This window comes from Nycticebus coucang, chromosome 13 (genome assembly GCF_027406575.1).
Source record: "Nycticebus coucang isolate mNycCou1 chromosome 13, mNycCou1.pri, whole genome shotgun sequence".
NCBI classification, from domain to species: domain Eukaryota; kingdom Metazoa; phylum Chordata; class Mammalia; order Primates; family Lorisidae; genus Nycticebus; species Nycticebus coucang.
In genome coordinates this window covers 85,100,862-85,127,456 of record NC_069792.1, presented here as the reverse complement: position 1 = coordinate 85,127,456, position 26,595 = coordinate 85,100,862, and the positions used below count along the sequence as shown (strand labels likewise).

Sequence of the window (26,595 nt, the reverse complement as noted above, 5' to 3'; positions counted from 1 at the left end):
TTTCAGGGAAAATAGTCCTCTATGCACCATTAGTTGGAGTATAATCTGTTACCTTTTTGGAAAGTAATTTATGAAATAAAAAATTTAAATATGCATACCTTGTGCCCAGTTATGCCACTATAAGTAGTAACAAAAGGTTGAAAACATTTAATAGCCACTAGTGAGAGAATGGTTGATTTAGTAAATTATGGTTTATCAAGGTGATGAAGACTCGTCAGCCATAGGGCAAAATGAGATTGGACTGTATGTCCTGACATGGACTGGTCTCCAAAATAAGTTTCTTTGTGAAAAGAGAAAGGTCCAGTACGTATAATACTCAGAAGATTCTGGCTTTGAGATTTTCCTTTACAATCTCTCCACGGCATAGAAAAATACAACTGTTTTACTTTCCAAGGCAGTATGCCTATTTCAAAATCAATAATTACATTTCCAGGTCCCTGCCAGGAACAAGAATATGTCCCTTCTCCCTGATCAAGATTCAATACATTTATGAATAAAAACTCAGAGCTTATAATGGATGAAAATGAGCTGATAAGAAACAAGAAAACGAATCTATCAAAAACGTAGCAATGAATTTAAAATAAGTTGCCTCTCCTTGCAGTTAACTTTTTGTTAAAAATCTTCCTAGGCTGTATTTGTAAGGAGACTCAGTGAGTTTGCCATGGGCTTAACTGAGGAGCTGGGAGGGAGGGAGGGAGGAGGGCAGATCTTTTGGGTGACTGAAGAACACAGCAGAAAGATGGTGGAAGGGTGTGGACGCGGATGCTATTGGTGATCCCCAGGACTTACTTCATTGTAAAAGGGGCTGTTGGTTCCTTCCTTCACTGTGCTTTGCTTCTTCTCATCTCCGATCTCAATGGTCACAACGGGGTCGATGTTCTCACCCACCAGCTGCCGGGCCTCAGTGATGGTTATGGCAATCTGCAACACAGAGCCATGTGGGCACCATTCCGGTCAATGGTCATGCCCGTGGGAAGAACTGGGGGAGGCTGGCAGGAAGAATCTGTCACTTACTTGATAATTTTGAGATCTGACCTCCCCATCATGGATCTTAGTCAATAGTTTTGATCTATTAAAAGAAAGTTTAATATATTTTTTCATCAAGTAAAGAATATACTTTCTATCCATAAGCCATGATAACATTTTCCCAAGTAGTTCTGAGGGCTTCCGTTTATACCATATTAAATATTCTCTCTACATCTCTGGGGGGACATAAGTATAAATGGACAAGTGAGCTGACCTCTCTATGACTCAGTTTTACCATCCTAAAAATGGAGCTCAAGGTAGCGCTTTTTTCATAAATGACTAATGCTTACAAATGCTTAACCCAGTGCCTGGCGAGAATCTAAGTCAGCTCTTACTATGGGTATGATCGTCAGTACTATGTAGTTTTTAATTGTAAACAGAATGAGAAACTGAGAGGCCTCAGCAAACCAGTAGCAGAGCTGAGTCTAAATAACAAACTCCCAGTCTTCTGCCTAATCTCAGGCACAGGACCACTTTGCCATTTCTCATGGAAATAATTCTGAGTTTTGCGATTGCTTTTGAAAGAATAAAGGAGAGAATTGGAAGGAATGACTAAGATGCCATCTCAAGGAGATTTCACATGGCAGGGAATTTCATGTATCTAGACCAGGCGTCCTCAAACTTTTTAAACAGGGGGCCAGTTCACTGTCCCTTAGACCGTTGGAGGGCCGGACTATAGTTAAAAAAAAAAAAAAAAAAACTATGAACAAATTCCTATGCACACTGCACATATCTTATTTTGAAGTAAAAAACAAAATGGGAACAAATACAATTCACATCGCTTCATGTGGCCCACGGGCCGCAGTTTGAGGACGCCTGGTCTAGACTGCCACGGGTATTTGAAACAGATGTGCAACACCTGGGCACCAAGAGACGGATGGAAGCAATGAAGAATCCCTGTTGTCACAGAAGCAGAAATTGGAGGCAAATGAACTGAGCTTGAGTTCCCATGAAATTCAGTCCTCTCGGTTTCTAAAAACACCATCTTGCATTTGACTTTATCTCATTTCTGCTGATAATAATTGAGTCCAATAGAGAACAGATTAAACTAGTAAAAACCTCAAGGCTTGAAGTCAGACTGATCTGAGTTAGAATATACATTCTCCCCAATTCTGAACCTTAGCTTTAATTTCTTCATCTGAAAATGGAAATAATAATTCCTACCATACAAGTCTGCTATGAGAACTAAAGAAAGTAAAGCATGTAAGAAAGGGCAGATACCACTTAATATGTTCATCAATAAATGATAAATTCATACCATTTTGTATATGAAATTACCATTTATTATATGAAAGCCCAGTGGTAGACTCAGTTAGAGAACAAACAAAAATAAATAAGCCATCTTCTTGGCCTCTGTGGAGCTAACAATCTATCCCTGGAAGAGAAGAGCAAAGTATGCAAGGTATGACAATTAAGTTCATGAACCCATCCTAGAAAAAGTGCTACACACCTCATTGCTAAATGTCCCTATGGTTACCTTTGACGTACCCCTCTTGGCCATCTGGTGACTGCAGTGAATTCAGTAATGAGGTACGTAGCACTTTTTCCGGGATGAGTTCACAAACTTCATTGTTTAACTCCAACATCATACAAAGGAATAACTAGGATGTAAGGGCTCAGATATGCCATAGGACAAATGAGGTGAGAGTTGGAGAGAAGACACTCCTGAGGGCCAGGGTGAGCAACAAAGACTCAAAGACTTCACCACAGAGGTGTGATTTTGACTGAGCATGGGTGGAGGGATGTAATTTCAATTGCTGGAAAATGTTCCAACCAAAGAGAAACAAAGAGACTATTATATTACTTCTTTTCCTGCCTTTCTTCACTCAGTGATATCCCTGGGGTAAAATTAATGCCGAGGAGGGGTGCCTGGAACATAGGAGCTGATTGGCAAATGTGCGTTGACCACCTGCGTCATCAACACTGTACCTTCGTTTTGGAGGAGCTGAGGAGACAGGAGCAGTGGAAGCATTATCATAAACCAGATCTTCTCTTGGTCTCTCCTGGTGAGAAGGTCCCTCCTGTGGTGCTTCAGCTTCACCTTGACCATCTGGAGAAGTAAACAAAAGAAGAACACTCTGTTCAAATGGCACATGGTGGCAATTGAGCCTCCACCCTGTGTCCAGCACCATGGCAGGCACAAGAAGGGGGTCGATGGAGACTAGAGGACAGTGCCAGCCGGCAGGAAACTTAACATCTGGTTGGCAGAAAAGCCAGACACAGCTTCAATTTTTCTAAAAATAAGCATACATCTTCTGTTTTCAGAAAAGAGCAGATTTATATAGATGAGTTTATAGAAAGAAAAACTTGTTTATCAATCGAAAGACCTGTCATGACCTTGCCACAGTGGAACTTGAAACAAGTCATTTATTCTCTCTGAACCTCACCAGCAAAATCTGACATGCATAAAAATCTCCTAAGAAGCTGTCAAAATGCAGATTCTGAGTCAGTAGGTCTGAAAAGGACCCAAGAGGCTGCATTTCTTTCTTTCTTTTTTTTTTTTGCAATTTTTGGCCAGGGCTGGGTTTGAACCCACCACCTCTGGCATATGGAGCCAGTGCCCTACCCCTTTGAGCCACAGGCACCACCTCAAGAGGCTGCATTTCTAACAGCAAGATGCCAGGCGAGGCCATTCCTGCTCTCAGTGGGCAGTAAGGTGTCATAGTCTCAAAAGACAGGTCCTAATCCCTGGAACCCGTAAATATTGCCTTATTTAGAAAAAAGGTCTCTGCAGAGGCACCTGTGGCTCAAGGAGTAGGGCACCGGTCCCATATGCCGGAGGTGGCGACTTCAAACCCAGCCCTGGCCAAAAAACAAAAAATAAATAAATAAAAAATAATAAGGGTTTTGAGATGAGGGCATTATCCCGGTGGGCCTTAACTGCAATCACATGTACCCTTAGGGCAGAGGGAGATTAGCACAGACAGAAGACAGGGAGTTAATGTGACCGTGCAGGCAGAGGTCACACTGATGCAGCCATGACCAGAAGCTGGAAGAGGCAAGAAACAGATTCCCTGGAGGACACGGAGCCCTTGATTTTGGCCCACTGATTTGGGGCATCTAACCTCCATAACTGGGAGAGAATAAATCTGTGTTGTTTTAAATTACCTGGTTTGTGGTAGTTTGTTACACACACAAGCATTTAGAAAACGTAAATGAATGGATAGTAAAAATGTTCTTTGGGCCCTTTCCCTCCATCCCTAGAATCTGATTTAGTTCATCTGGAATGTTGCCTGGATGTCAAGATTGTTTAAATTCTCTGAGTGATTCTAATGTACAGCGAAGCTTGGCATCTGCTTCTCAGCCAGGTTTTTGGTAAAAATGAAAGAGATCTGGGCCTCCCTAAAACACCCAGAGACTCTGCAAGGTTGGATTCGGAGACCTGAATCCAAAAGGGTTGGGATCAAATCCCAGTTTGGGGACTTGAGCTAGTTACTTAATTTCACTCAGCAATGTTTTCCTCATTTACAAAACAAGGCAAGGCTGATGTCATCTACTGCACTGGGCTGTTTGGAGAATGTAAAGGAAGATATAAAGCCCTACAGTGCCTGCCTGGTACACAGAGGGTGCTCCATTCTGCAGATTCCAAGGTGTGCAACTTGAGCAGGTCACCCAGGATTTCTTGTTGTTTTTTTTATTTGCATACAAAATAAAAGAATTGGGCAAGAAACGTGTTTTTGAAACTTCTCAAACCCTTTTATAAATGTAATATTATACCAAACTCCAATATATAACACGAGTCTATTCATACCAAACTGTTTTATGTGGCAGGAGTGGACAGGAACAGGGAACTCACAACACTGCCATGCTCATTAGACACCCCTGACCCCATTTCCCAGAATCCTTAGGCTCTGTGGGAGTCAATTTATAAATTCGTTGATTTAATAATTCCAAGATCCCTTCCAATGTTGATGCATTTTGGGTCTCTGATTTTAATGTGCAAACCCTGCAAAACATACCAAATCAGAAGAGATGGGATCATGCAATCCATATCAGGGGAGTTCATGCACACAGGCCCCAGCAGGGGGTTAGTAGCTAGAGAGGATCACTGCACAAATAGAAGTCACTTGGGAAATAAAAACAAGGCCAGCACTGCTGAGACTCCAGAAGGAATGCTGGCACATGGCTGTGCTTCTAGAAGCAGCAGGATAATACAAAAAAGCTGGCTCCCTCACCTACCTGACTATACAGAGGCCTTAGGGTGTGGCCCTCCCGTCAGAGATTCGGGTGTGTAGGAACACTCTGAGGCACCCTGTGAATACTAGAAACTGCTAGGGAAGATGCTAAGGATGTAGGAATCAACCAATCACGGAGTCTCTCTTCAGGGGCTGACCTTCTGGAAGGTGAGATAGACTCCAGGGTAGAAAGGTATCATCAGCTAACGCGTTCACTATAGCTTTCATTTACTGGTTCATGTGCGTGTTCATTCATCGAGTTATTAACTTTGTTCTCTCCCATCTACTCACCGTGGAGTACCCAGCGTGACCTTCCACAAAAATAAACCAGATCATGTCACTTTACTTCTTAAAATGCCTTGATGGCTTTGCCCTGTACTTGGACTAAATCTGAAGTCCACTAAGCTCAAGGTTAGAGTCCTGCTGGCTCTGGCCGCACCCACACCTGCTGCCCACCTGGGCCTCTCTCCCCTTTCCTGCTCTCTAGCCACGCTGCCCTTTTCCAGATCCTTCTAACCTCACAAGCTCTCTGCTGCTTGGAATTTCTCTTCACAGAAATCCCTCTGCCTGAGCCACTTCCCTCCCTGCCCACCCCCTGGAGACTTCCTGTCATCCTTGAAGTTTTAGCTTAGATGTTACTTCCCCAGGGATTCCCTCCCTGGCCACACGGAGAGACTCCCCATTAGTCTCCATTTCACCCAGTGACTTTTTCTACAGTACTTTTCCCAACTTGTGATGCAGTCACCTTAGTCAGGGTCCCAGTGGGTAACAGGCTGCACAATTAGAACAGGATGATGTGAGGACCTTTTAAAACATTGTTGGTATAAGAAAATCGCAAAAGACCTTGCCATTGCCTGGGGCTAGCAGAGCAAATCTGTTGCCACTCCAGGTCTCCCAAATTAGGAGAGAGTGTAGTTACGAGCACCTGGCAGGAGAGGTGACTGGTGGAGTCACCTCCCTTCAAGGAGCAGTGACTATCCTTCAGCTGGAGCACTGGTTCTCAACCTGTGGATTGGGACCCCTTTTTAACAATGAAAATACATCGCGGCATTAGGAAGGTTGAGAACCACTGAGCTGGAGGTGGAGCCTCCTGCCAGGGCACCCCCTTGGCCAGATCCAGCCAGAAGGCAGAGGGGAAGGGACCTGGGCTATGCAGCCACAGAGGACAGAGAGTAGGTAGAGAAGAGTGGAGAGCAGATGGGGGTCCGGGGGTGCAAATGGAAGAGTCCCGTGTGGGGCTGTCCTGCGTCAGACTCTCCAGCGTCTACTGCTGTGCACCTAAAGCCCAGCCTAGGGCCCTGCACTCCCCAGACAGTCCATCAACATATATTCAATAGACAAATGAACAAGTGAGCTTGGGAGGCACCCAGTAGCTATTTGTTGGGTAACTAATTAATGGATGGGTTACGGTAATGAAAATTTTAAGAATTTCAGACATAACTACGATGCTACAGATAAAAGAGCCAAAGACTTTGAGAATCTCCAAACATTTCACCCAGACGAGCCCTACGTTTCCAGGCCAGGCCAAGCAGGAAAGACCAAAGTCTCTGCTCTGTGGCCTTTGTTGGGCCAGTCTCCTGCGGGGCTGGCCTCTGACTGAGGGCAGGATAGATGCTATTTACCTTCCAGGAGGGACCTAGTTCCTCTCTGCCCTGTTTGCTTTGTGGGCTGAAGACTCTGGAATGAGCCAGAGGAGCCAGCTGCTCTGAAATGCCTGTGGTGACTGCCCTGAGGAGGCCTTTCGTGGGGCAGGAAAACCAGTGTCTCTGCTTGTTAGCTAGGGGACTTCGGGCAAGCCACTCACCACCACCCCCGCCCCCAAACCTCTGTGCAAAATGGGGGCAGTAGAACCTACTTTTCAGGGTCATGAATGATGTATACCAAGGAAAAAGCAGCAGAGACTTATTACATATGCCATAAATATTATTTTTCATCAGGTCCTTGAGAGAAGAGACTCTGTCTTATTCAACCTTGTGTCTCAAGGACCTGTTGCCATGTCATAATTTCAAGGACATAAGGAAAACCCCAAAGCCTTTCCACTTACTCCCTGAGGCAGTCAATTGATGGACAAGTACTTCTATTAAGCTTTAAGCTCTCATTGAAAATGCAATGTCCCTCCCTTCCCATTCAAAGTTAACTCCCTATCATTGTCAATGCTTTAGTATGAATGGGTTTCCATATTTTTCTAGCATAGGTTTTATCCAAGGGCAAGGAGGTGAGTTAGGCAGGCACAAGGCCACAGGAGGGACACTGCAGTAGATGACAGCAAAGGAGGCCCCAGAGGAGACAAGAAGGGTGAAGATTAGCCAGACCCACTACCCCATTTTGGTTTAGGAATGATCCAGAAAGCTAGCCTTGAGCTGGTTGTTATCAGGCAAGGTAGCATGAGAAGTCTCTAGGGGACCACCCAAAGCTGCACATTTGGAAGCCATCCATCCAATCTGATTCCTTAAATGCCCCATGCTGGGCCTGGCCTCCACTGGAGTGGTTCACACACTACTTGAGGCTTTGCTGTTGTGGAGAAGGACGTGTTCATTCTAAGGGCAGAGAACCAAACAGTCTACATCCTTTTCTTGCCCATGCTCAAGGCTGGCTAGCCTCACAGGTGTACAATCTGTGCAGCCTACAGGGCCCCAAGCTCAGAAGGATCACGTCACACATGGCTCATTACACTTGGCTTAAGCTCTGCTATGACCATCTTGAAATTCTTAATAAGTTCTTAGCAATGGCTTTGTATTTTCACTCTTCACGGGGCCTTGCAAATTCTGCACCTGACTTTTGCACATTTTAGGTGCTCTCTCTGCTTCTCCGTAAGCTCATTGGTAAAACTGGGGTGACTGCCCCTACTGGCTTGATGGTGGCGGGTCTCAATCAGACCAAATATGTAAAGCCTCCCCCATGGTGGCTGTGACACTCACTCTTACTTTCAAAAGCTCCCTTTATCTTCTCCATGACCATATGAGGTCAGCCCATCATGCCCTTTGACGGAGGAACTGAGGGCCACTAACTGAGCTCGCACCCCTCATGGGGACCCCTTCTGGGGCCCAGAGGGTCCTCATCTATCCCTGTTTGGCCGGATGACCAGGAGGGGAGGGGAGCATGCCCTGGGTCCACACCCGTGATTGACAGGGACTGGAGGGGGTAGCACTCTCCCCCTTGCTCCTGCGGACACTGAACCATGACCTCACCAAGGAGGGGCAACTCTGCGAGCCCCAGGCCCCAGGGTAGTGGTTAGCACCCTCGCCAGCCTCACCTTGCGCGGCCTTGTTGGCTAGGATTAACCCTTTCTCTGCCTTCTTCTTCTTCTTCAGCTTCAGCCCAAACATCCCCTTTCTGAAAAGAAGAAGAGAAACTAAACGCCACAGTTATAGAAGCATTGAGTCATCTAGATGGGTGAGGAGAAAGTAAACACACAGACACGCTGAGCTCCCCTGGAAGCCGACGAGCCTCCCTGTCCCCCCAGAATGGGGGCAAAAGGCAAATTCAGGGAGACCCAGTGAAAGCTCTCTGAAACCACAAGACCCCACCTGAGTAGACACCATGAGCCACCCAGAGATTGCACTCTGATGAGACAAACTCTGAATACTAATAGCACTCACTGGTATTTCTTCCTTTCTCCTGGCTCACCCAGGCCAGGTACTATTCTGGGCACAAGAAAGGATGACATCATGTAATCATCCCAGCAGCCCTCTCCGGCCCATCTCACAGGTGAGGAGCCAAGGCCCAGAGAGGGTGGGCGGCGTTTCTAAGGTTACACAGCCCTGAACATCAGAGCTGTCGCTGGAAGCCAGGTTGGTCTGACCTCAGAGCCTCAGCTCTAACCACTGGGGAGCCTGAGACCTCAGCTCTCAGACCATTTCCAAGGTCCAGAGGTCCTGGAGCTTATGGAGGTGATGTCACAAGTGCAAGGCTCAGCTGACACAAGGACATACCCCAAATGTCAGCTACTATTGTAATTGTTGCTATTAGCCCCAAGAAAAAAGCCATTTCTGAGTCTCCTCATCATAAGGAAGTGCCCCAGTCCACTGTCTCCAGCAGACAAGGGTGTTCCTGACATCTCTGGCTCCAGAGAGCGGCCTAGAGCTGGAGGGCCATGGAGCATGCAGCTCAGGGTGGAAAGGTGGCTGAAGACAGCTCAGGCAGGCTGGGGACCAGCCTTGGACGGAAGAGGAGAGGGACAGGGACATGTGCTTTTGGAGAAGGGATAAAGGGTAACAAAGGCTCAAACCCCAGTCAGTTCTGATGTGCGCAGTGCCAAGGTTAAGATTCGGGACTCCACAGTCAGATTGCCTGAACTCAAATCCCAGCACTATCTTTGCAACTTTCAACAGGTCACTTAACTTCTCTAAACTTCAGGGTCTCCATGTGTGAATCAAAGTAATATATGTAAGGCATTGAGCACAGTGCCTGGAACATACTAGTTGCTCAATAAACCTTAAAGATTCTTATAGGATTAAGGAATAAGATTAGGATCAAAACCAGAAGGCACTAGGAGATAGGTGTCCCTCTGATTCATTCACCCATTTATCTGTCCTATGTTCTGCTTCTGTCCAGATGAAGAATGAACAGTGGAATGGGATCCTTTGTGAGGGAGTGAGGTCCCTGTTCCTGGACGCATGTAAGCCATTAAAGGATGTTGTGAAAGGACAGGCACCAGAAGAAGGGGCCTGGCCAGGGGGACTTCAAGGATCCCTTAAAACCCTGAGCTATAGTGGGACCAAAAGAATGGGCTCTAGAAGCCCCAGAATGTGGATAGGGTCCCTCAGTCCTTGGGCAAATCACAGTACTTCTCTGAGCATCAGTTTCCTTCTGCATATGATGGAAATAATAAAAAAATACCCACTTCACAGGACTGTGAGCACAAAATGGGGTAAAGTAAGCAAAGTTCTAGGACAGCATGTGGGATGTGGAAAGCACTGAGTCCCCTTTGGAGGCAGCATTTCCCCTTTGATCAGTCTCATCCTCGGGTGAGACCCTCAGCCTCCTGTCTCCCAGGAACATCTGGAGTGTACACACTAAGGGGAGGTCCCTTTTCTGAAATTTCTAAGAGAGAATTTCCAGTCATAGTTCCTCTTCTTCTGTTTTTAAAGGGTAGTTACCTAGTGGTGAACCAAGTTTGGCCTCTTACAGACCCTGAATCAGCATTTATGGTCCCACAGGGCTCCCTAGGAAGGCAGAATCTGGTGTTCCTGGGAACTTGATCAACGGCTCTGTGGACTAGTAGACAAGGCTGAGTTACTTCCGTCCCCAGATAGGATGTTGCGGCTCATAAAGACAGTATCTATTGAGAGAGATGTAGTGTTCCTTGGAGCTGATGTTCTCCTCATGGACGGCTTCCGCGTTCGGAACTCCCTAGGGAAGTTAGTGACTGGGGCCTGGCTGAAGATGCTGGCAGGGGCAAGGGAGGAGAGAGAGATACCTTGCCTCCTGGAGACTGGTACCCTCAACCTCTGAAACTAAGGGCTCTTATCCTGCTGCCCATAACAGTCACCTAAGAAAGTGTTTTAAAATCACTGAGGTCTCGCACCACATTCAGAAATTTTTAATTGAGTGAGGGCAGACCCAGTGTGGAGAAGCCCTGGGCTGGGCACATCCCCTACAGAGTAAGCCAAAGAAACCCTTTGGAAATGCCTGAGGATCTACAGCCAGCTCAGGACTATTGGGTGGGTTGCTATTAGTTTCACGAACACACAAGGTTGTTTGCCTGAAACCCTGAGTCAGTCATCAAAGGCACACCCAGCATGAGTCCCAGCAAGAAAAAAAGGCTTCTTGATGAGGTAGATTTCTCCTCCACAACCTGCAGACATCCAGCAGAAGGGAGGAGGCATGGCCTGCCAGCCAGGAATGGTCATGCCCCCGGCAGAGTGGGCAGTGGAAAATGACCCCATGACCCAAGACTCAGCTGAGGGGCCTGCCCGGGTCCACTCCTTAGCTCCAGAGTTGGTTGCTGGATACATAACTCAAATGAGCACGTTTTTCCCAGGTGGAAAAGGTACCTGTGTGTTACAGGACCTCTCTGAGCGTCTGTTTGTACTGTACACAAGGACACTTCTTACCCAATTCACAGGGTGATGAAACTGGAAACAATGTTTATAAAATGTAAAGCATACTACAAATGATAACAATATTGATAACAAGGAAATGTGACTTTAAATTTTTTTTTTTTTTTGTAGAGACAGAGTCTCACTGTACCACCCTCTGGTAGAGTGCTGTGGCGTCACATGGCTCACAGCAACCTCTAACTCTTGGGCTTACGCGATTCTCTTGCCTCAGCCCCCTGAGCAGCTGGGACTACAGGTGCCCGCCACAATGCCCAGCCATCCTTTTGTTGCAGTTTGGCCAGGGCTGGGTCCGAACCCGCCACCCTCGGCATATGGGGCCAGCGCCCTACTCACTGAGCCACAGGCACTGCCGACTTTAAATTTTTTATAACTGCATAAATCCTCCCACAAGGCACTATGAAGAAGATGCTATTGTTACCCTTTCCTACAAATGAGAGGGTTTCGGGGTTCCAGCCAATACATTGGGATCAACCATCAAATCCGTCTTCAAGATAGTTGCCATCACACATGCACCGCCCTCCACCTCCCACTTCCCCCCTCCCCCATTTGCAGAGAATTCCAGTATGGGAATTCACATCCTTCCAAAAAAGGATGGGACTTTCTGGCTTAGGATCTATTGACTATCCTCCCAGGATCACCCCAAGATAAGTCAAGAGACACATGGGAACGCCCATACCAACCTGGTCTCCTCAGGCTGAAAGCTACCTCGACTCCGGTATCTGTATCCAAACAACAAGAGTATTAAACAAGGTGTGTGTGAGACTTGCTTCAGCACATCTGCTGCGTCATTGCTGTGTGTTGAACCCCAAGGCCAGGGAAGCAGCCAGCCTGGCACAGAGAGAGAAGAGCTGGCCTGCTGGAGTGTGGGTCTCATCTGTACCACCCAGCTCCTCTGGGTCAGGAAGTGGCCATAAGGTTACCTCTGCTCTCCTCTCTAGGATGTTACAAAGACAACATCATTGAGCTCCCATGCTGAACTGTTAAATTCTCTTCAAATGGCTCATTTAAAATCATGTGCAGGGCTCAGCAAAGCCAGGATCAGGGAATTGCGTGCAGTCAGAGTTGCCAGGTAATTTTCCACTTGCCTCCCCGGAGTCCCCTCTGAAATCACCTTCTCTACCCTCACTGCAGAATAGAAGCAGCTCAGGCCAAATGGCCAAACACCAAGGTTTCATGGTGCGACCAGGACTGGCCCAGGCTGCTCTCTTCTCCACCTAAGAGGCCACAGGATGCAAATTCATTGTGCCCTTCACCAGCATAACAAAAATTAAAAAACAAAATCCTCTAGCTGAGTTTGCAAATTCATCTATATGAAAATTCTAAAAATGGAGATTTTACAGCCTTTGTATTAACCTGGATGGAAGTGGAAGACATTATTCTTAGTAAAGCATCACAAGAATGGAGAAGCATGAATCCTATGTACTCGATGTTGCCATGAGGACAATTAATATTAATTAATGACACGGTTGGCATGGGGAAAGGGGAGAGCAGAGATTAAGAAGGAGGGAGAGGAGGGGGAAACGAAGAGCAGAGAGAGGGAAGGAGGAAGGGAGTGGGGTCTTGGTGTATGACGCACCTTTTGGGGGCAGGGCACAATTGTGAGAGGGACTTTACCTAAGAAATGCAATCAGTGTAACCCAGTTTCTTGTACCCTCAATGAATCCCCAACAACAACAACAAAAGAAAATTCTTACAAATGTAAAAACAGATGTTTATTTATGTATTTAATAAAATTTCTTCATCAAAAGAATGAATTTGTATATAACCAAACAAAAAGTGGAGCACAAGATTTGACCACCATTCTGAGATGATCCAAAGAGCCTTGGGTAAATTCCCAGTTGTCTGCTGGGAAATACCTTCTTAGGAACATCCGATCTACATCCTCATCTTACTTGTAAGACTAGGATATATTCATTAAGGTTGTAACGTGGACTTTGACAGCAGGTTGTTAAGATATAAACCCAGGTGACCCCAGCCTTGTCAAGCTTCTGAAACTTTCCTTCTTTCCCATGATCTCCTTATCAAAACTTATCTGTTCAATTCTATATCTTTAAGCCAAAGATGCTCAACTTTGCCTACACATCAAATCCATATGGAGAGAGTGTTCCAACACTGTCCCCCACCTGGGGGCCATATTCCAACCTAGACAGTCTGATTTCACTGGTCAATGGTAGAACCAAGCAAACAATGCTCGTTTTTTAAGCTCCCCAGGTGTAGAATCACCCATTACAGTATGAGCAGCAGGGCTGCAACCCCCTGTGGTTAAGTAACCAGTGCCCATGAACTGTCCTCTCAAAGAGAAGTTTTGTTTGCTTATTTGTTTGTTTGTTTATTTATTTGGAGACAGAGTCTCACTCTGTCACCCAGGCTAGAATGCTGTAGTGTCATCATAGCTCACTGCAGCTTCAGACTGCGGGGCTCAAGCAATCCTCCTGCCTCAGCCTCCTGAGTAGCTAGGAATACAGGCACACTTCACTACTTTCTGTAGAGGTGGGTTTTCATTATTACCGAAGATGGTCTCAAACTCCTTACCTCAAGCAATCCTTTCACCTCAGCCTCCTAGAGTGCTAAGGTATGTATAGGCATGAGTCACTGTGCCCAGCCAGAGAAGGTTTAAATTTTTAAAAGAAATTTTAAAAAATGATTTCTTGGCTGGGCACAGTGGCTCACGCCTGTAAGCTTAGCACTCCAGGAGGCTGAGGCGGGTGGATGGATTGCTTGAGCTCAGGAATTTAAAACCAGACTGATCAAGAGCAAGATCCCACTTCTACTGAAAATAGAAAAGCTAGCCAGGTATTGTGGTGGGTAACTGTAGTCCCAGCTACTCAGGAGGCTGAAGCAAGAGGATCCCTTGAGCCCAAGAGTTTGAGGTTGCTATGAGCTCTGATGCCATGGCACTCTACCTAGGATGAGAGAATGAGAGTCTGTTTCAAAAAAAAATTTTTTTTCTTAAGCAAAAGAAACATTGGATTTCATTAAGTTCAGAACATGTGGTGGATATATTGGGTAGGCTGCATTTTATAATCCGTCCCCAACTTCTCTTCCATTCAACTCCCGTCCTTATGATTAGCTATAGAATTGGCTCTACTTATGCAAAGGACAAGCAGAGCCTTGGAGGAACAGCATCATCAGGTTCCAGAGAAAAAGGTCAGTTCTCTATGGAATCAGGAATGTCCCAGGCGAGGGCCTGAACAGATGGGCCACTGGCCCTCAGTCTCGTGGGAATAAGCTCTTTCTCGACTGCTGTGATCCGGAGTGATGGCTAATGGATGTTCCTGTGTTAGACCCTCATTTTATACATTCCATCTAGGCCATCATAATGAGCTTCAAATGTCACAACTCCAGCGACCAAGACAGCAATTGAGAACCTTAGGATTTTGACTGTAAGAAGTCGGCTGAGTCTAGGAAATAGGCCCCCAAGGATGCTAATTAATTTCTCCTTCTGTGGCTTCCCAGAACGCAGGATGACTCAGGAATAAAGCAGAGCCACACTGTGTAAAGCCAGCCCAGGTTAAGCCAGCCGCTCAGAGCCCCTCGGAGAAATTTGCCAAGTATTCAAGGGCAAGGTGGTGGGAAGGCATGGCTGCAGTTTGGAACTCCAGGAAAGTGGAGGCTATTTCCTCATATGCTTTTCACCCACCCTGTGGCACAGTGGCCACTATCGGTACTGTCCTCCAGGCCTAAGGGATCCTTCTTCAGCCTGGGATCACCAGCCTCCATCTTCTCCAGCCACTCCCTCTCTATAGCCAAGCATCAGCACATCACATGACCAGCTGGTTGGAACACAGGGAAAGCAGAAAAGCTGCTATTGGCAGGTCACAGCAACAACGCAGGGCACTCAGGACTGCTGGGTCCTCCCCCACCAAAATCCTTCTCTTGCCTGGGCCTCTGCAAAAATGCTCGCCTTTCCTATTCCATCCTCTCTGTATCCAGGCTAATCAGAGACCTGCTCTCTGCTCTCCTAAACACCAAGACATCAACCTAAAAGCCAAAAAGAAACTGCAGGCAGCCTGTCAACACTCAGAGCAAGCAGCTCTCTCCCTTTGTCTAGGCATGAATGTCTTCAAACTCCCACTTTTTTAGACCTTCTTCTTTTCTTTACTTCTCAAACTCCCCTCCTCTCCAATCTTCCCTTAACTATATTCTGGCTGAATTATTAATGCAGGAGCACAGCATCCCTGTTCACATTCCTGTCTTGGGAGGGGTTAAGGTCCGAAGCTTCTATTCCCTGTGGTTTTCCTTCCTTGGGGCCCAACTGCCCACAAAACAGTTGTGTTTTACTTTCTGCTCTGCTGCCCAAACTCTGGGGCAGAGCTTCTCCCGCCTGCAGGAGGCAGTAGGGGGAAGGGAGAATTGACCATAAGGACAAGTGACTCTGGACTGTGACCAAAACCCAGTACTAAGACTAGACAGCCAGGGGAAAGCCAGTGCCGTCCCAGGGTGTAGCTAAGATGGGGAACCTCTCCTGACTGACAGTCATAGCACGGAAATGGCTGAGCAACCAAGGACAAACTGGGGTGTTACAGGCTAAGGAAGCCCTGGGACCGTCTTTCAGCAGGGAAGGACCTGGCCTCCATAGGAATGTAATCTAGAGTGACAGGTGCCAAATATGTGTCTGCTAAGGGGCTGATCTTGTTTCTTTGTCTGTTACTGAAAAGCAAAACTGCTCTTTGCACTTTTAGGGAAATTTAAGAGTAGGAAGGCATGCCTTCTCAAAAGACAAGCTGAGGGCTCTTCTAACTTGCTTAAGCAATTACACAGAGTAGTAAAAGACAGTGTCAGTTCTTTGCGCCCTAAGTTAGTGAACAGGTCATCCCCTCACATACTGCTTCTGTATATGTCTCTCCTCCCCAACAGCATGGCGTGGGAGATACTTTAGTGCTTTGTACTCAAGGGATTTGTTTAATCAAATAAATAAAACTCTGTCACCAGACAGCCAGCCCTGTCATCATAGCCTCCAGGGATGAAGAGCTCACACCTTGCAACACAACCAGCTCTTGACTACAAATACCCTCAAAACATTTCCCTCAAAGGGAAAGGAAATTTTTTTATTAGTTCCTCCAATACAAAAATAGTTCAGAGTGAATCATAATTTTAGAACTCTGCCATTTTGGTCAAGAAGAGATAAAATAATAAAGACATTTCCGTATCTATCATTGGGCAGAATAACTAGAGAAAAGGAGTTGGAAAAAGAATTCCAGACACCCTAAACCAGAGAGATTATCAATGATCTCCAGCCGAGGGTCTGCACAAAGGGTTTAGAGGTGGGAGGAGGAGAGGGAAGACAACTTAGGTGACCAGGTGTCCCAATCTGGCCACCAGCTTCTTCCTACCCCTTCAACCCGAAGAGAACCATCTTCATCTGCTTTATATGTGAAGGAGTTTGAGTAATGGATGAATAAATGTAAGTTTTTAATTTTGAAAACCACCAATTAAGACCAACCTGTTCATTCAACAGGTAGTGAAATGGAGGCCCAGAGAAAAGAAGAAACTGGTTCCCCATCATAAACCTGGTTATTGAAGAGCTAGGACTTCTAAATGTCTGTGTATCCATGTTAGACCTCAACCAGCATCCACCCCTAGAACACTTCCTCTCCAAACCTTGGCCGGGTGAACTCTGAACAAAGTTTTACTTCATAACTCCTGCATATTGCATAAAATATTCCAAGAGTTTAAGAATGATAGCCTAATTATTTTTTCCTATATACTTAAAAAAGAAAAATGGAAGGAAATTCCGGAACTCAGACATGGAAAGGAGGTAAGATTCTTTGCAGACATATTTAAAATACCAAAGGATCTTATCTCCTTTACCTGTCTGGGTTTCTTGATGGTTTCTGCAATTAAGAAGAGAGAAAATCTACTTCACTCAAGCTGATTAGTTCCAAGAGTAAACTCTTTAATTCATGCAGTCGAATGAAACTCTTTAATCAGTTAAAACTTAGAATATAATGAGGGAACTCAATGTAATTACTCACAGACAGCTTCCAGTCATCTGTACCACAGACACCATCTCAGAAAAAACAAATCCTACCAGAAATTCATTGCTTCAGTTTTCACTGATATCCTGCCTTGAAGGAAATAAACCTGAAGGCTCATCTATCAACCCTGCAATCAAACATAACTCTGAAGGCATTTTGGAGAGGCTTCGTGAAACAGCCTGCCTTGTATGAGATTTTCAGGGTCCCAGAGACAACAGAATCCCATCAAACTGGCTCTTTCTGACTCTACCCAGGCATTCTCAAGGGCTCTGCTCAGGCTCCTTCTAAATCACTTCTGCAGAAGCTGGAATTTGAACCTCTCTATAAAAGAGAGAACTCTCCGATGGTGCCCCATGATGGCATTAATGTACACAGCTGTGATTTAAAATTAATAAAAAAAAAAAAGGAGAGAGAGAGAGAGAGAGAAAACTCCCTCAGTCCTGTCGACTTCTGCAAGAGTAACTGTCCTTGGAATTTCAGCCTCAGCTCGGAGTCAAAACACACTGAGTCCCAAACCCGCAGAGGCTTCCCAGTCCTCCCCTCTCAGTCTCACCTTGGAAACATGAAAGAACAAGGTCTAAAGTCATGCCCAGTGCCAGACCTTGAATTCTGGAATATGGGTAAAGATTCACTGCTGAAGATGAAGATCAACTCATACATTATACAAACAGGCTGCCTTAATCCCCAATGTCTGAAGGGAACAAGATTAAAAATGAGGAAATTCGTATGCTGAACTCATGCTTAAACTCAACGCATCACTTCCTATACCTGCTTTAAATATCCATTTAGAAAGATGTGCTACGTGCTCAATACAAAGACGAGAGTGGACTTAAGACCCTGACCCTGAGGAGATACTGGTGAATACGGGTTCCATTCAGTGTTCCGCCCTCCTTCAAGCGCTCTGCCATAACCGGAACCCTCTTGGAAGCCCTGTCAAGGGAGGGAGGCTGCTAGTCTTTTCACAGCACACTCAGTAAGGACAGGCTCAGGTCGAACGTTGGCCTCTACCACTTACAGCCGGTGTGACCTGGAGCCAACTGCACAACCTCTCTCTGCCTTCATTTCCCCATCTGTAAAATGGGTATCAAATAGCACCTGCCTCATAGGATGCTGAGAATTAAGCACTCAGAACAGCTCCTGGCATATGAAAGAAAATAGATACTGGTACTCCTATGTCAGCACAAGAAAACTAAGGCTTGAGAGAGGTTAGACAACAACTTGCTCAAAGTCACCCAGCTGCAAACTGACCAAGCTTGGAACAGAGCTGAGTCTTATTGCCTCTGGCTAAATGCAGCCCTTCCAGCACACTGTGATTGAGCCAATATGTGGTGACATATTATATGATGGGCAGCACATTAAATATATGCATCCATTTTGTCATCATTTTTCAAAGTGCTCTGGGACAGTCATGAGAGCTGCCGTTCATTGAGCTGGAGAAAGAGCTATGCATTGGGCTAAAACCTCTGCATACATTTTATTTTTTCATTTAATCCCAACAGCCACCTGAGGAAGGTGTTTCTTCTCTTTTTCAGATGAGAAAACTGAGAGCTAAAGGATCAAGTCACCTAAGTTTCTAGAGTTGCAACCAAACCCCAACCTGCCAGATTTCTGCTCTGTGTTCCCTCACAGATGTCAGTTAGAACCACCATTTTTCAAGCACCTAATAAGGTACCATGCGATCCTCACTTACCAAACGCCAGTACCCTGGCTCAGAGAGGCCAGGGAGAAGCTTATGGCCATGCAGCACTCTGCCAGCCAAGGCCTGCCTTTCTGCACATCCTCCCCCATGATGGCCCTGGTGTCTAAGGACAATCAGAGGAGTGGCACCTCCCCAGCTGTAGCACAAGGTGCGCAGTGATGAGAAACACAGCAATAGGTCTCAGCACGACTAGCAAGGTTCCTGACTGCCCCAGAGCACCCATACTCACCAACTTCTTGGACCCGAGTCAGCCTGTATCCACCACTTGCCTTAGAAGAAGAAAAGTTCCCCTTTGGAAGCCAATGGCCCAGGGCAACAAGCAGGCTGCTTTCCAGGAAATGCCCTTCCTGCATGTACCAGCCTGGCAGCTCCTTATCTCTGTTTGAAATTGAGTTCCCTCTGCCCGGGTTGGCCGCCAGAGCCCAAGACTCTGATCAGCAAACACAGAAGCTCAGAGCACGTCCTGAGAGGAGGGGCTGCTAATGGGGTTTTACTCTAAGTCAAGTCACCACAAGTAAATGAAAAGAGCTCAGAGAGCTCCAGACAGTGCAAAGCCCTGGGTCCAGCCACTACCCAGCCATCAAACTTGGATTTTTAATCACTTATACCATCCCTTGATTACTGTAATAAGTTTTCATTTTTACTTCATAATAATGACTACCATTTATTGAGCACTTTACTTGAAGATGCCTCTAGCTGCCTTTACAAGTATTATCCTACTTCAGCTCCACAATGGCCCTCAATGGCAGTAGCACTACTGCACCCAATGTACAGATGGCAAAACAGAGCCATGGAGAGATTGTAAGTACTGCAGTTTAAACTGGGGCCACCTGACCCAGAAGCTTGTGCTCTTTAGCCCTCCCCCCCGCTGCCTCCACTCTAGGGCATTTCATTGAGATCTGTGTTATGAAGCTACTCTAAAGAAGTCAGGTTTATCAGGGGGAAAAAATGAATAAAATAAAAAGAAGGCATTTTGGTGTACCAAATGCCTCTGAAATCACCACCTGTAGTGGGTTGAATGGTGGTCCCGGAAAGATGTATCTACATTCTAGAACAGGCATCCTCAAACTTTTTAAGTAGGGGGCCAATTCACTGTCCCTCAGACCGTTGGAGGGCTGGACTATAGTTTAAAAAAAAAACAAAAAACTATGAACAAATTCCTAAGCACACTGCACATATCTTATTTTGAAGTAAAAAAACAAAACGGGAACAAATACAATCACACCGCCTCATGTGGCCCGCAGGCCGCAGTTTGAGGACCCCTGTTCTAGAGCCTGTGAGTGTGCCCTGATTCGTAAAAAGAATCTTTGAAAACATAATTAAGGATCTTGAGATGAAATCATCCTGGATTACCCAGGCGAGCCCTAAATTCAATGACAAGAATCCTTAGAAGACAGCACACAGGAAAAAAAGATGGACGTGAAGATGGACGGAGAACTCCAGAGGGGTGTAGCCACCAGCCAAGGAACAACAGCCATCTGAAGCTACAAGAGCCAGGCAAAGATTCTCCCCTAGAGTCTTCAGAGGGAGGCCACATCTTGATTTCAGACTTCTGGCCTCCAGAACTATGAAAGGATAATTTCTATTAAGCAACTTCCTTTGTGTCATACTTCCTTTGCCAGTGCCCCTAGCACATTTTTTAAATTTCAGTAGATTTAAAGGGTGCAAGTTGAATTCCATTACACATATATAGTGTATATTGGTGACATCTAGGTTTTATTGTATCCATCACCTGATAGTGTACATTGTACCCCATAGGTAATTTTTCATCCCTCACTGTCTCCCACCCTTCCCCCTTTTGAGTCTCCAATGTTTATCATACCAATCATTCAGTGTGTTCTTGGGGGTACTTTACTTAGGATAATGGCCTCCAGTTCCATTCATAATTTATTTCTTTCTTATGGCTAAGTAATAGTTCATTATATGTATGTAAAATATAATACACCCCCACACACATACATCCCACATTTTTTTTATCCACTTGTCAGTTGATAGCCCCATAGGCTGATTCCATACCTTTGCAATTGTGAAATGTGCTGCAATAAACACATAAGTGCAGGTATCTTTTTGATATAAGGACTTCTTTTCCTCTGGGTAGATATCCAGTAGTGGGATTACAGGATCAAATGGTAGATCTACTTTTAGTTCTCTGAAAAATCTCCATACTGATTTCCATAGAGGTTATGCTAGTTGAAATTCCCACCAACAATATATAGGCATCCCTTTTTCACCAAGCCCACTTGAGTGTCTATTGTTTTTTGTCTTAGTACTGACCACTCTAATTGGAATAAGATGGTATCTCGTAGTGGTTTTAATTTGCATTTCCTTGATTAGTGATGTATTGAGCATTTTTTCATATATTTGTTGCCTATTTGTACAAAATCTTTTGAAAAATGCCCAATCACGTCACTTGCCCACTTTTTAAGAGGGTTGTTCGGCTTTTTCTTGCTAATTTGTTTGAGTTCTTTGTAGATTTTGGATTAGTCTCTTGTCAGATATATAGTTTGTGAATATTTTCTCCTATTCTAATTGAATTCCATTACACATAGTAAATAGCCCATTGTGTAAGCTGTTTACTCTTTTGATTACTTCTTTTACTGTCTATCCAGCACTTCTTTTGTTGCTACAGGAAAGGAAAGAATGTTGGGTTCTCTCCACCAGAGCACCTTTGCATTTCAGGCACAGCACTGGAATTAAAATAGCACCTGGTGAGGGCTGGGAGATTACTGCCTGAAATGGAGTAGGAGCCTCTATGTTGCAGAACATCAAAGAGGAAGGAAGCTCCCTGGTGCGGGGAGGGGTAGGGGAGATGGTTTTTCAGGTGAGGACTAACCAGCTGAACAATAGTTCACTAGGCAGCCTCATTCAGTGTCCCCAAACGAGCCTCCATCATCTGCTCCATACATATAAAAATGCAACAAAAGAAAGGACTCTGAGCTCAGGGGTTCACAAGGAATGGGTTTTCTAGGATATCCTTCCTCCCGTTTTTCACCATGGTAGATTTAATTCCAATCAGAATCAAAGATGGTCAGAAATACTTGGATTTCAATCTTACATGTCATAGATGGAGAAAATGATGATTTAAAGAGTGAGACAGTCTGGCGGTGCACAGCCAGGCCCGGCACTGTGTGGGCTGGAACCCTAATCCATACTCCTTCAAGGGAGCCAAGCCTCCTCCCCATACGCTCTGTTCTGTAAGTTCTTCACAAAAGAAGGTTTCGTGGCAACTCTTATCAAAGCTCAACAGCTCCAAGGGACCTAAAGCATTCTCTATCTACAACTTAAATCCCTCCTCCTGACTAAGTTTATTTCTCCTTTTTTTCTATAATGATACCTTACCATGAGGCTGCTGTGTGATCCAGACATAAGTACATATCCTATCAGCAGAAATCATCTGCTCAGTGACTTTCAACAATAAGCATTGTTGATGGCACATGATAGGGAAATACCAAACGGGCAGCCATGTAGCCTAATTTCTCTGCTTCATCTCTTAATGTTTCCCTATTGTTCACTCTGCTCTGGCTACACCTTCTCCAGCAACCTGACCAGAACATGCTACCTCCCGCCAGGTCTCTGCACATCCTCCTCTCTGCGCTGGATGCCACATGCCGCTCACTTACTCTTCACCTACTTCACATCATCCTATTCTTATTTTTGTTATTTAATTTTTTTTTGAGACAGTCTCACTTCATCTCCTTGGTAGAGTGCCATAGTATCACAGCTCACAGCAACCTCAAACTCTTGTGCTCAAGAGATTCTCTTGTCTCAGCCTCCTGAATAGCTGGGACTGTAGGCACCTGCCACAGCGCCTGGCTATTTTTAGACCACAAGGTCTCACTCTAAGTCAGGCTGGTCTCGAACCTGTGAGCTCAGGGTAATCCACCCACCTCCACCTCCCAGAGTGCTAGGATTACAGGCGTGAGCCACCACCAGGGCTCCATCCTATTCTTTATAGGTTACTTAACATCACAGAGTTTAGACAGAGCTGGGGGCCTGCTGAGCCTGGGGACATGGGAGCTGAGGAAGGCTTTTCTGAAAATGTCATGTTAAGTAGTCCATAAAATGGGATGCTTAACATGACATTCTCAGAAAGCCTTCCTCAACCCCCATGTCCCCAGGCTCAGCAGGTTCCCAGCTCTGTCTAAGCTCTCTAGGTTCACAGTACTTTTCCTTTTCATCACTCATCAGATGATGAGTGAATTCTTTTATTTTTATATGATTTATTTTCATCCATCTTTCTCCCCATTAGACAAAAAGTTCCATTTGGTTCAACTTAGTTTACCTTTATCTCCCCCAACATCCAGCATATAGTAGACCCATGTAATTTATTCTTAGGGTCATTCCACAAATGTTTATTGAACAAAATGCTGAGCTGGTCCAAAAGAACGTACAAAGAAAAGATAGACAAAACTGCCACCCACCAAGAGATTAGAGATCAATAGTCAAGCTGCAGTTAACTCTTCCCAGTCACAAGTCGCCTTCACTCCTTTATTTTCCTTCTTTCCCTAAGCTTGTCCCTTAACCATTTCAGACTTGACTGATACTTTCCTGAAGGGGAGAAAGGATGTAATAGAGTAAACAGCCTGGAAAATAAACTTCAGGGATAGGAGGTAATACTTTACAATGATATAGAATGAGATGGGAAAACTGTCTTTACAATTCAATTCACTTCAAATTATTTTAGAAATGCAAAAGAAAGAACGTATGGCAAAATGAAAGGTCTTAAAACTGTCTCCCCCAGCCCTCCCTGTTATGGGAGAAATAATGTCCTTACTATGAAGTACTACATGGAATCCAGATACTAGGGCAGATCAGATCAACAGGACTCACCCCACACACTTTGCCTCTTGCCAGAAGGAATACATTTCAGCATCTATGATTGTTATCCCATGCACAGCCTTAGTCATGGAGCCTTTCCTTGGGGAACTCACAACAATTGTTATCACTATTCAACAAACATATACAGAGTGCCAATCAGATGCCTAGCACTGTGCGAGGCCTGTGGGAAGTCTGGGGCAATGATGAACAAATGAATTGGGATCAAGGAGCACCAGGCTATTCTAGCAGCTGATATGCTTGAGAAGACTTCGGCCATCCTCAGAGGATAGCCCTCCATTTTTAAAGAAAGCTTTATGATAACAAAGAGCTTTCACATGTGGCTATGCCAGGCAGAAAGGACTGATGTCCCATTTAATAGATCAATTGTTAGGTTCCAGGAGCCATGGGTGACTTACCCTATCTGACCAAGGGCACAGGTAGAGTTGGTGGTGCCCATGAAAAGGTGAAAAGATGCTGTTCAGATCTCCGGCTGCAGAGAGCACAGTTGACCCATGACCCCAACTGCAGACCTCCAGATTCAGCACCACACCACACCAAGGCCACAATTCCATAGACTACTCCCAGCTAATGACTAAGCACAGCAAGGAAATGTATTCAGGCCCTTTCCTGCAAGACACAGGGACTCTTCTGCTGGGTGACATGGGGCACAAGACTCCCCACCAACCTGAAGACTCTTCCAACCCAATTCTCCGCCCTTCTCTCCATCACGGCCCTGCATCACAGTCTCAAGATTCTTCCTTCTTTTCTTGCTCCCTCCCCTTGGTCATTCAGTGGTATTTCCTCAAATAAATCTCCAACACACTAATGTCATCTTGAAACCCACATTTTGGAGAACCTGGTCTAACAGAACTCTGATCCAGACTTTAGACCAGATTTTAGACAAATAGACCGTCTACTAATAAAGACGTTCCATTTTGAAATGCACTTGGAAAACGTCAGGATAAACCCAGCCTCATAGGACTTCTTAGATTCAACCATATGTTAGTCTGTAATAAGCTCTCAAAAGCACAAAAGAATGTAACGGTCCTCACACTGGCAACAAAATACACAGTCCCCCCAAAATGTATACACATTTTAAGAAAGGAAGAAACTGTATCAAAATCGCAATATTCAATATATAACAATAACAAAAGACGAACGTAAGGCACATTTAATACCTCTTGTGATTACAGAAGTCAAAAGTGACGTGGGTATTACCAATCTAATACAGGTTTTCCTTTCTTAAAATATGTATGCATAGTTTTGGCACCATCTGTATTGTATTGAGTTCCTCCGAATGGAGACTTGGACATGGAAATGTTGGCTTTTCACAGACCACGATTTGAGAAATGTTGATAAACTGCACGCACCAAATAAACTCCTATCTTCTTGACATTGCTAAAGAGCCTCAAAACTGACGGGTGTGCAGTGAAATTGCTGAAGAGCAGGTAGAAAAAGCAAATAACCCACACAACCCTTGAACAATAGGTAACCTTCCCTTGAAGAATAGGAAATTAAGTATTTTTTACATTAAATCTTTGTTCCTATTTTTAGAAAAGCCTATGCTTTTGGAATATTTAAAATAGACATCATCTTCAAGAAGTGGATAAACTGTGTAAGCTCTCAAATGCAAGCAGTGAACTCTAAATTATCTACAAGTTTTAATACTGTACCTGTTATTGTGGCCAGTACTCGGTGAATTAATATTAAAATGTTTCTACTGAATGTTGAAAGTCAGGGACTGAACTTTAACTCCTGTTCATGATTTAAAACTTGAATGAAAAGGGAATAAACCCGGTGGTGAAAGTGTTCTGTAGCATTTCTGTAAATTTCCCAGAGATGCAAAATCTCAGTATGTATGGAGCTTAATGGGAAAATATGTTTCCCTGGACCAAGGTGTTTCTTGTGTAAACACAGCTAGGGAAGAGGTATCTGAAAGAGGAAACAAAGGTCACTTTAGGCACAAGAGACCTTCAGTAAGCCAATGTGGGATTCCGGTTTCTTAAACCCCACAAGGCTTTCTCCTTCTCTTTCTTTGAGAAACACATGATGAAGAGATGTCCTTGGTACCAGGGGACAGGGAAGGCATCGCTGATGATCCCTGAAAGTGCGCAGTGTAATAAACACGCACTTTACAAATCAGATGCCACTTAGTTTTCATAATCTGGAGGCAAATAGAACGGTTATTCCCATTTCTTTTTAGATGAAGAAATAGAGGCCTAGAGCAAAAAAGTTACTGGCAAGAGATCACTGAGATTCCAGTTAATATTTCTGAACATTTCTCTATACTCTATTGAATTCTGTTGCCTCTTCGGGCTTTTTCCTTTCTTATAGTTCCCTGGATACTAAAACTTTTCCATGTGACCCACAAATTACTTTGATATCAGAAAAAAACATATGTTTTTCTAAAACAGAAAAAGAAGTGAATCAAGTGTGTTATTATTAAATATTTGTTGAAAAGCATATATGTATACATATAGATATAAAGCTTTTTTTATATGAGGCTTTTTTTATATGGGGACAGAAAGAACCAAAAGAAATTCCTTCCTAAAGTTGCTAATATTTTATATAAAAAAATGAAAAGCAACTCATAAAACTACATGTTATATACATAATTAATTCTAATAAATTCTTCTAAAATTCTTCTTCCCAACTTGGGCATCAAGGGTATTGCGAGTGTTGACTGGCCTGTCTCATCCCCAAACCCACACAACTAGACCCTTTTAGGCCTCTTCTCAGTAATCAGGCTATTCTAGTACCATCTGACCTTGCCATTGACTGTAGTGATCGGTCCACAGTCAACCAGCAGTCTTGGATGTGACCCGTCATAACAATGA

At 44.7% G+C, this 26,595-nt stretch overlaps 1 protein-coding gene across 5 annotated transcripts in view; it reads right to left on the bottom strand.

Annotated features, from left to right (window-relative positions):
* FER1L6 (fer-1 like family member 6) overlaps nt 1-26,595 on the bottom strand; it is a 166,324-nt gene that overhangs the window by 124,489 nt on the left and 15,240 nt on the right. Inside the window, exons 2-7 of one of the 5 annotated variants that reach the window (XM_053559094.1) lie at nt 11,944-11,982; nt 10,301-10,418; nt 8,455-8,534; nt 2,956-3,076; nt 1,015-1,069; nt 790-921 (exon numbers count right to left, since the gene is read on the bottom strand). In XM_053559094.1, the coding sequence (XP_053415069.1) occupies nt 790-921; nt 1,015-1,069; nt 2,956-3,076; nt 8,455-8,527 (381 nt within the window). In that variant the 5' untranslated portion in view covers nt 8,528-8,534; nt 10,301-10,418; nt 11,944-11,982. Of the gene's footprint in view, nt 1-789; nt 922-1,014; nt 1,070-2,955; nt 3,077-8,454; nt 8,554-10,300; nt 10,483-11,943; nt 11,983-26,595 lie in introns of all 5 variants that reach the window. The other 4 variants (XM_053559095.1, XM_053559096.1, XM_053559091.1 and 1 more) reach the window with 4 other exon arrangements.